Below are 11,197 nucleotides of genomic sequence, written 5' to 3'. Positions count from 1 at the left end.
TAGAATCTACTTATAATATAGTAACTTAAGCAAGATAAACAAAAGTTAACAGTGTTATGTGTATATATGTGTGTAAATATAAATCCAAAACTATTGAGCTAGGGGGAAACAAGGCTTGGAGTCTTCAGATGGTAAATTATGAAAGTTCAGTTCAACCACGGAATAACTGATGAGAGAGATATTTGTAATCCAGGGTAAATGTCGATAGAAGGCAATTATGTCGAATTCCGCAGGTTCCATGGTGGTAAAACAAGAGAACAGTCACTGTAGATTTTATCTGTCATCCTTCCAAATCCACATACTAATTATCACCCAAAGTGACTTGTCACAAGGCATATTGTCTTCAAGTGAATTACCACACCACACCCAGGCAAGGGGTAACACATCAGTGGTCTTCACAGGATACCCCAAATCAGATCCGCTCCTATGGATCAAACGAGGTGACAACCACACATTCGATGTATGATGAATCGATAATTAACCCACACTTGTGGGCATAGGAAAATTCCAAACAGTGACCCTTGGCACCTATTTCCCTTGTATCGATCTTTCCATTTTTCCTCCTTCATCTCCGTCTGACTCTGAGTGTCTGTGTCCTCAGTTAAAACTAAACAAGCTGTGAGTGATGTAAACAAGCTGCAAGTCAGACTGATTCACCTTCCTAATCTCTCTCTCTTAAAATGACAGTCCACAGCAAACAAAACCTAGGTATTCATAACAACTGACTGGTGTGCCAGTAGTTGGGATGACTGAGTGAATCCTTTCCCACATTCTCAGCAGGTAAATGGCTCCTCTCCAGTGTGAACCCGCTGATGTCTCTGTAGTGTGGAAGAGCGAGTGAATCTCTTCCCACATTTTGAGCAGGTGAATGGCCTCTCTCCAGTGTGAGCTCGCTGATGTTCCAGCAATCTGGATGACTCAGTGAATCTCTTCCCACAGACTAAGCAGATGAACGGCTTCTCCCCAGTGTGAACTCGCTGATGTACCAGTAGGGTGGATGAGTGACTGAATCTCTTCCCACATTCTGAGCAGGGGAATGGCTTCTCTCCAGTGTGAACTCGCTGATGATTCTGCAGGTCGGATGAGCGAGTGAATCTCTTCCCACATTCTGAGCAGAGGAACGGCTTCTCCCCAGTGTGAACTCGCTGGTGTTTCAGAAGGTTGGATGACAGAGTGAACCGTTTCCCACATTCTGTGCAATTGAACGGCTTTTCACCGGTGTGAGCTCTCTCATGTCTCAGTAGGTAGGATGACTGAGTGAATCCCTTCCCACATTCTGAGCAGGTGAATGGCCTCTCCCCAGTGTGAGCTCGCTGGTGTCTCTGTAGTTGGGATGATTGAGTGAATCTCTTCCCACATTCTGAGCAGATGAACGGCTTCTCCCCAGTGTGAGCTCGCTGGTGACTCTGTAGGGTGGATAACTCAGTGAATCTCTTCCCACATTCTGAGCAGGTGAATGGCCTCTCCCCAGTGTGAGCTCGCTGGTGACTCTGTAGGTGGGATGACTGAGTGAATCCCTTCCCACAGACTGAGCAGGTGAATGGCTTCTCCCCAGTGTGAATTCGCTGATGTACCAGTAGGGTGGATAACTCACTGAATCCTTTCCCACATTCTGAGCATGTGAATGGCTTCTCCCCAGTGTGAACTCGCTGATGTCTCAGTTGGCTGGATAAAGCACTGAATCCTTTCCCACATTCTGAGCAGGTGAATGGCTTCTCCCCAGTGTGAACTCGCTGATGTACCAGTAGGTTGGATAAATCACTGAATCCTTTCCCACATTCTGAGCAGGTGAATGGCTTCTCCCCAGTGTGAACTCGCTGATGTACCAGTAGGTTGGATGACCGAGTGAATCTCTTCCCACAGACTGAGCAGGTGAAGCGCCTCTCTCCAGTGTGAACTCGCTGGGGACTCCGTAGGTTGGATGACTGAGTGAATCTCTTCTCACATTCTGAACAGGTGAACGGCCTCTCCCCAGTGTGAACTCGCTGGGGACTCCGTAGGTTGGATGACTGAGTGAATCCCTTCCCACAGACTGAACAGGTGAATGGCTTCTCCCCAGTGTGAACTCGCTGGTGAGCCATAAGGTCAAATGACTGAGTGAATCCTTTCCCAGAAATTCAGCAGATCACCAGCCTCTACCAGGTGTGGTGTGAACTGACTGGTGTGTCCACAGGTCCAACTGAATCCTTTCTCACACACAGAACAGATGAATGGCCTTGCCCAGTGTGAACTTGCTGATGTACCTTCAATTGTGATAACTGAGTGAATCTATTCCCACTGTCTGAGCGGGTGAACAGCCTTTCTCCTGTGTAAGATGACTGGCTTGCTATTTGGTCAAATGATCAATTGAATCCCTCTCCACAGTCTGAGCAGGAAGGATAGTCGATTGAATCCCTTGCTCCACTTCTTAAATATCCAGACAGAGACAGCAAAACTGGCGTTTTCTGTTTGAGATCCCCGGCGACAAATTCCTTCTCGTTTTTAACCTGTGAAAAGATTTACAAAATCCATCAATGGGTTTAGGACAACATTTCAGATGAGATTACTTGAGTTGCCATGGTTTGACTTGGTATCACACTGTTACAGTGAGGTTCAACCCAAGTTGGACAGAGAAATCATCTTCTGACTGGGCAGAGTGCTGGTATCTGGAATGACCATCAATTCCCTGAAGCTCCTCCTGTCTCTATAAGAATGGGGCATTTCTGCCGTCTCCAATCTGTGACCTGGCTCAGTCTGACTCTCTCCGTTGGTATTATTCCCTGTTCCTGCTGAGCTGCATGGGTGCCTGGCCCCACAGTAACTGAAACAGTCTCACGCAAATTGTCTTTGTGGATGTGCATCTGGGAATTCTTTTATGTATTATTAACTTAAAGTGCTACAGCTTTAACACCATATAAAAAAATTCCTGCTGAGATGACTGGTTGGTCCGCACAGCTGGTAAAAGGGGTTAGAGTGAATTTTTGTAATATTTCAAGTTCTTGTAGAAAAGTACAACACAGAAACAGGTCCTTTGGGCCATCTAGTCTTGTGCTGAACTATTTAAATTGCCCCTCCCACACTCCTACAATCCAGGTACCTACACGAACTTCCTAAATGTTGAAATCGAGCTCGCGTGCACCACTTGTGCTGGCTGCTCATTCCAAACCTAGATGACAATCTGTCTGCAGAAGTTTCCCCTCATGTTCCCCTCAACATTTCACCTTTCACCCTTAACCCCTGGCCACTGGTTGAAGTCCTACCCAATCTCAGTGGAGAAAGCCAGCTTGCATTTACACTATCTATGCCCCTCTACCACAATCAAATTTCACCTCAATCTTCTACATTCCAAAGAATAAAGTCCTGACCTGTTCAATCTTTCCTTATAACCCAAGTCCTCCAAACTTGACAACAGCCTTGTGAATTTTCTCTGAAATCTTTGAATCTCTTTTAAATCTTTCCTGTCAGTAGGTGACCAAAACATCACACAATACTCCAAATTAGGCCTCTTTTACAAGTCAACATAATATCCATCTATTGTCAGGATTTGTTTCACGAAAGCCAATGGGCTAAAATCTTTCTTTCCGTCACTATCTAACTGTGATACCACTTTCAGTGAATTAAGGACTTGTATTCCCAGGTCCCTTTCTTCTACAACACTCCTCCGTGCCCGACCAGTCACTGTGAAAGACCTCCCTTGGTAGGTCATACCAAAGTGCAACAGCTCACACTGGTCTGAATTAAATTCCATTTTCCATTTCTCAAACCATTTTCCCAGGGGGTCCAGATTGCACTGCAAGCCATGATAGTCTTCCTCGCTGTCCACTACACCACCAGTCTTGGTGGTCATAAATCTGCTAATCCAGTTAACCACACTATCATCCAGATTACTGATCTAGATGACAAACCACAACAGATCTAGCACTGATCCCTGTGGCAACCACTAGTCACAGGCCTCCAGTCAGAGAGGCAACCATCTGCTACCACACTCTGGCTTCTGCCAAAGACAGTGTCTCATCCAATTTACTATCTCACCTAGAATGCTGAGTGACTGAACCTTCTTGACCAACCTCCCATATGAGACTGTGTCAAGTGCCTTGCTAACGTCCATGTAGACAACATCCACTGCCTTGTCTTCAGCCACTTTCCTGATAACTTCCTCAAGAGACTCTGTAAGACTGGTTAGACATGACCTACCATGCAAAAAGCCATGCTGTCTATCCTTAATCAGTCCACATCTAGCCAAATACTTATATTTCCGGTTCCTGCACATAAGTTCCAGTAACTTCCCCACTATTCACTACTAGTCACCACTCCGTGGGTTTGGAGATTTCCCTTGAATTTCATAGAATGATAGAAATCTATAGCACATTACAGACCCTTTGGCCCACAGTGCTGTGCCGACTATGTAACTTACTCTAGAAGCTGCCGGGAGTTTCCCTAGCGCATAGTCCTCTATTTTTCTGAGCTCCATGTAACTATCTGAGAGAGTGTTAAAAGTCCCTGTTGTATCCGCCTCGACATCCGCTGCTGGCAGTGCATTCGACACATCCAACACTCTCTGTGTAAAAAAACTACCCCTGACATCCCCTCCGCATATATTTCCAAGCACCTTAAAACTATGCCCCATCCTGTTAGCCATCTTAATGCTGGGAAAAAACCTCTGTCTATCCACACACTCAATGCCCCTCATCATCTTATACACCTAAAAAAGGCTCCAAACATAAACAAGGAAATTATACATTGCTCTGAGGATTTGTTAGAAGTAAACAAAATTATGAGGGTATAGATAGGGTAAATGCAAGCAGCTTTTTCCACTGAGGTTGGTTGGGATGACAACCAGAGGTCATGGGTAAGTGGGGAAGGTGAAAGTTTAATGGGAACATTTGGAAAAGTTCTTTGCTGAAATGGTCGTGAGAGTGCAGAATGAGATGTCAGCACTAGTGGAGAATATGAGCTCGATTTCACCATTAAGAGAAGTTTGACAGGTACCTGGATGGTAGGGGTACGGAGGGTGATGATCCCGGTGCAGGTATTTGCATTAGAGAGATTAAATGTTTTTGGCATTGACTAGATGGGCCAAATAGCCTGTTTCTCCACTGAACTTCTCCATGTTTCTGCGACAGAGAAGCTGGCCAAACTTGTTTGGAAGGGAAAAGGTAGGAGTGACAACAGAGCAACAATGGCTGGAGTTTCTGGGAGCAATTCGAGAGCTGAGTAATCGATACATCCCAAAGACGTGGAAGCATTGGAATGGCAGCAGGGCACAACCGTGGGTTAAATGAGAATCCAAAACCAACATAAAAGCAGAGGAGAGGGCAAACAAAAGAGCAAAAGACCATTAAGAAGCTTTTAGAATCCAACAGAAGACAACTAAAGGAAAGTCAGATGAGTTCGGGAGTGGAATTATGAAATGGCTGTCATTAATGAGTTTTGGTTGCACCCAACAGTCCGCGGCATTTAGAGGAACAAGTTATCCAGGGCCTCAATATCTCTTGAAAACCAAGATTCCCTGCACTAGTTACCATTCAACTTTTATTTTGTCAGACACATACAAACTCTACACCCTTAAAATTTCACTTCTGAAGAACTCGCACTTACCAAGTACTGCTTTGCTAAAAAACATCCTGTCCCAATTAACACTTGTCAAATCCTTGCAAATATCATAAAAATTGGCCTTTCAATTTAGAATCTCAAGAGAGGTCCAGGCCTCTGCTTTTCTGTATTTACTTGGAATCTCATGATCAGTAGATACAAAGTGTTCCCATACACTAATTTCTGTCACTAGCCCTAGATCACTTCCCAATAGCTTATTGCACACTTCTACATCGGGAATTTTATATACTGATTAAGGTAGATTTGATAAGCTCTACCCCATCTAGTCCTTTTACAGCCTAGGATTCCAGTCAATAAACAGAAAGTTAAAATCACTCACTTTATCAACCTTTGTTTCTTGGCATAGTCCGCAATCTCTCTACAGATTTGTTCCTTGAAATCCCTCAGACTGTTGGGCGCAAGCAAGTCCAAGTAATGGCTACAATATCATAATTTCATGTCCTGAGGTCTGAATGACATCTGTTTGCTGTCAAAAAAACAACCTTGCCCTCAATGTCACTGAAACAAAGTAGCTGGCTGCAGACTACAGGAGAAATGGAGACAGGCTGACCCAGGATCTGGGGTTGAGAGGGTGAACAGCTTTAAGTTCCCTGGCACACACAACACCGAGGATCTCACCTGGTCTGTACATACTGGCTGTGTGGTGAAAAAGGCACAACAGCACCACTTTCACCGCAGGCGGTTCAGGAAGTGTGGGACGGGGCCCCAAATACTAACAATTTTCCACAGGGGCACAATTGAGAGCATCCTGACGGGCTGCATCACTGCCTGGTATGGGTGCTGTACTTCACTCAGTTGCAGGACTCTGCAGAGAGTGGTGCGGACAGCCCAGCGCATATGTAGATGTGAACTTCTCACTATTCAGGACATTGACAAAAACAGGTGTGTAAAAAGGGCCACTGTGTAAAAAGGATCATTGGGGACCAGAGTCACCCCAACCACAAACTGTTCCAGCTGCTACCATCTGGGAAACGGTACCACAGCCTGAAAGCCCGGATCAACAGGCCCAGGGACAGCTTCTTCCACCAGGCCCTCTGATTGATTAATTCATGCTGATACAATTGTACATTTATTTATCCTGACTGTCCTGTTGTACATACTATTTATTATAAACTATTATAAATTTCACATTGCACATTTAGACAGAGACGTAACATAAAGATTTCTACAACTCATGTATGAAGAATGTAAGTAATAAAGTCAATTCGATTCAATTCAACCTCTCCACTATCTGTTCTGTCATTCTGGCTCCAATCCTTCCTGCAACTTTAGTTTAACCACCCACCCCACAGGGGAGCAGCAGCAAGCCTTGCCACTAGGATACTCATCCCTTTCTAGTTCTGTTCCACTAACTAACAAATCCCCTATCACCCCTTTGACTTTCCTCTGCCAGGTAATTCCCCCCAACAGTTTCTAAAGTGTCCACCTGTTGTTGTGTGGGATAGCAACAAGAGTACTCGGCGATGGCTATTTAACCTCATTCCCCTTCCAGACTCTCATCCAGTTTCCTGTGTCCTGCACCTTGGGTACAACTCACCTCTCTGCACATCATACCTATCACACCCTCTGACGCTTGGATGATGCGGAATTCATCCAGTTCCAGCTCTAACTCCTTAAAGTGCAGCTGGATATACACCTTCTACGTGAGGGCGTCAGGGACACTGGAGGTCTCCCCGCCTTCCCACCAATGTCCCCTCTAATTTGTAATGACCAGTGTGTGCAAAAACCTTGTACTGTACAATTTTTACCCAGTGACAACAACATGTACAAACTGAATTTTATATAGAGAGATATTCATTTCAACAGCGAGCAAGTCACTGTCAGTAAGAACTTTAATCTCCTCTGGTTGAGTCTTGATTGAGTTCATCAGCACTCTCACAGAACCTATGTAACAGGTTAATGAAGGATTTACTCGCCACAGCTTTTGCAAACCACCTATTTGTGATTTTCTTGCTGAATGATGCTTTCAATTTCAGATTTCCAAATATCACTCCACTTCTTCCCACTAGAAAATTCTCCAGCAACAATACAGACGGTACTGTACATAAGTATTTCCCCTGAAGTCTCACCCAGGTGACTGACAGTGGTGAACAGTGATGGTAATGCCAAGGAATACTGCCTTTAAGGACAGTAGTCCGTCTCCCTGGAGTCTGGCACATTTCTGATGTGAAAGCTACTTGTTGCCCAGGGCAAAGGTGTTTGATATCATTACGTAGCCAGACAGAATTGGTGGAAGCATGTTCTCACTGGTAGAAAAATGCAGACCGAGAGGAGGTAGAACAAGCAACATACACAAAATGCTGGAGGAACTCAGCAGGCCAGGCAGTATCTATGGAAAAGAGTACTAATGCTGAATTCCTCCAGCAATTTGTGTGTGTAGCTTGGATTTCCAGCATCTGCAGAATTCCTCTTTGTGATTGGAGGTAGAACAAAGATGATTTTCTCAACTGGTGATGTAAAAGATTTTAGAGCCATAGAATAGAACACTACAGCACAGTACAAGCCCTTCAGCCCTCCATGTTGTGCCAACCCATATAAACCTTAAAAAAAAGAACTAAACCCACACTATCCCATAACCCTCCATTTTTCTTTCATCCATGTGCCTGTCCAAGAGGATGTTAAATACCCCTAATGTTTTAGCCTCCACCACCATCCCTGGCAAGTCATTCCAGTCACTCACAACCCTCTGTGAAAAAAAAAACTTACCCCTGAAGTCTCCCCTAAACTTCCCTCCCTTAATTTTATACATATGCCCTCTGGTGTTTGCTGTTGGTGCCCTGGGAAACGGGTACTGACTATCCACCCTGTCTATGCCTCTCGTAATCTTTTAGCCCTCTATCAAGTTCTAGACCTTTCATATTATTTCACATTTCATAAAGATTGAAACAGAATAGGCTGAAACACAATGTTCAAAAGTGCTGGCGTTCAATCCATTTGGTGCATTGACTCATTACATTTTTTGGGTGTATGTTTGTCAGAAACACATCCAACAGATTTCCCATCAGAAGTGCAGGAAAATTCTGTACCTGATTTCAAATGAGCCACTGAGCACTCTGAAAAAAAGGTGCGGCAGAGGCCGATTTCTCCCTTGTGCTTTTATTTTCAGTGTGAACTATGTAACATTGATGGTGATTAATGATCATTACTTTCAGGCGACAGCCCTCCAAACATGTGACGAACCACAGTAAAACTTAGTGAACCTGCCATGGTTGGGTCTTGGGTGTCGGACCAGCAGATTTTCTGTATTATTAGATGTTCTCTTATTAATACATCATACCTCACTTCCAAATCACTGTTTTTAGACATCACATTCTAGAATGATGTGAAAATAAGGTCAAAGTAAGTTTCAAAGTCATCTGGGAAACAGAAACGTGCAAGTTTAAAGGGAGCAGAGATACCTGACTGACCTGCATGAGGTGTTGAGCTACCTAAAATGCATTCTTGAACGTATACTGCAGATTTAAAGCATTAATTGGATTTAAATTATTTTATTAAATTAACATTATCTTGCATCTCTTAATCCTAATTCACAAGTTTAACATAGAATTAACCTTTCTGCATTTGGATATCTACAATTTTTGTTCTTTTCTTTCGAAAAATGCAGTCACATCATAATACTATTCAAACTTCTGACCAAAAGTCTTATTTTTCCCCCTTTTATTTTTTCCCAGGAAAAAAATACTATAAACTTTTTGCTATTTAAAATTGGTAACATTTATCAATTCATGCTTTTGTTTAAAATTAAATTGCTTAACTCCCTGAAGCAAACCTGTAAGTTCACTAGCTAATAAAGAATTGAACAAAGAGGATTGTATATTTTATGCACAAAGCAGCATAATATCAATGCTCCTACATCATAAATTGGGAGACAAATGTACACATCCCAACCTTATTAGGTATTTGTACTCAATTTTTCCCACAGATGGTGAACTGCTAATCTTGGCTGGTTCATCAGGCACAGCATGGAGAAGGTCTGAAGGGAGGTGGAGTGGTTTGTGTATTTGCGGCAGTGCTGGGAGGAAAAATCAGCATGAATGATGAATGTCTTTAATGTCCCTTTCTATAAAATGCTCGACAGTTGTTTCACACTTATTTGACCTTGAGCTTTTTTTTAAAACCATATTACACTTCAGTCAGGATTACTTAGAATTTCAACATCTCTTTTCCAGTGAAAATAATAAGTGGGAAGGGGTATAATTTAAAGATCCTATATATTCAGTTTAATCCACCCCGTTCTAATGAAATGTTTATTCAGTTATTCATGCTATTGACAAGGCTCTGAATAAAGCAAATGAGGACCAATAGGTGTGGTCCATTCTTACAACCAGTTCAATGGCATAATTTTAAACTCACTTCCCCAAGTTTTCACATTTAGGAGCAGAATCACAAGAAGAGCTGGCAAATGACCAGGGAAAGCTTCACACAGAATCACAGAACAATTTTATAAAATTATTGTTGGCATGAAAGGAGATCATCAACCAGAACTATCCTTTCAACTCCAATCCTTTTCTCTTGCCCTGCATCACTGCAAAAATTCACTCTCATTTCCTTTCCAATTCTATTTGGAAGTACTGTCTTAGTCTTCGACAGTACTGTCCTGTGGATATCCACTAACTGTGCTCTGGAAGTCCAATCCAAAGTAGAATCTTTGCTAATCTACAATGCTAGCACTGCACCTCACCATACTTTATGTCCAGTAATTTAACCAAGATTCCGATTTTCTAATCACAGAAAAGACTAAGTACTAATTTAAAACAAAGGCTAAGGTTTAAACTTTCATCTTATGCTGATGATCATCTAATGTTATACTGCTTTTCCATATATAAGATAGATAGATAGATAAATAGATAGATAGATAGATAGATAGATAGATAGATAGATAGATAAATAAATAAATAAGGAATGACAGATAAGGTTGTGGTCTAAGGAAGAAGGAGTCAATTTTAGAAAATCCAGCACATCTATTTTTCAACATAGTCCACTCCTACATTTACACACTTAGTCCAGCGGTCGTGTAACATACGAATCTTAGACCTCCAGAGAGTGTCCACAGACGGGTTTTGTTCCCTTTCTCCGAGTTCCTAATCCTTGCATTTAGATAGCTGGAGCTCAGCTCTGTCTGAGAGATCCATCGGTTCCCATTCACTCATCAGCCGGGAGCTCCCCGGGGCCCGTGTACGGATCGTGGGGCTGAGAGAGAGGGAAGAGGGCAGGACTGTCCCGGGGTTGCTGGTCACGGTCTCCGAAATTCAGAGGAATTATCCCGAAGTCGGTGTTTAAGATAAAAACACGGAGAATCGCTCTTACCTGCAACCGACATTTTCAAGGCCTCGTGTGCTGCGCGCATGCGTGATACTCGGGGACGTCGTCAGCCTGACGCCTGCGCAGTTCATCAGAGCTTCAGTGCCTGATAAGAATTATTCTGGCAGGGCCTTTTGGGTAATACCGGTGCCATTAAACAGTTCTTGAAGCACCGGTTCAATGTCCATATCTCATTTTTTTTCGGGTATATAGAAAAAATCTGAAGCTTTTTTAACGCAGGAAGCGGCTCACATAAACAATGTATTCAATATCCACGTGTATCTAATGCCAATGTAAAATGCAA

At 43.1% G+C, this 11,197-nt stretch overlaps 1 protein-coding gene across 1 annotated transcript; it reads right to left on the bottom strand.

Annotated features, from left to right (window-relative positions):
* Positions 1–812: 812 nt before the first annotated feature.
* On the bottom strand, positions 813–10,962 carry LOC132388392 (zinc finger protein 271-like; the record flags this gene model as incomplete). Its single annotated transcript, XM_059960742.1, has 3 exons — positions 10,900–10,962; positions 1,556–2,486; positions 813–1,519 (listed from the first exon to the last, which is right to left on the bottom strand). Coding segments are annotated over exons 2-3 (1,233 nt in total), but the record flags the coding sequence as incomplete, so codon positions are not given.
* Between the last annotated feature and the right edge of the window lie 235 nt (positions 10,963–11,197).

This window comes from Hypanus sabinus, unplaced genomic scaffold, assembly GCF_030144855.1.
Source record: "Hypanus sabinus isolate sHypSab1 unplaced genomic scaffold, sHypSab1.hap1 scaffold_315, whole genome shotgun sequence".
In the NCBI taxonomy this organism is placed as follows: domain Eukaryota; kingdom Metazoa; phylum Chordata; class Chondrichthyes; order Myliobatiformes; family Dasyatidae; genus Hypanus; species Hypanus sabinus.
The sequence above is the reverse complement of the archived record's forward strand: the minus strand, read 5'-3'. Positions and strand labels throughout refer to the sequence as shown.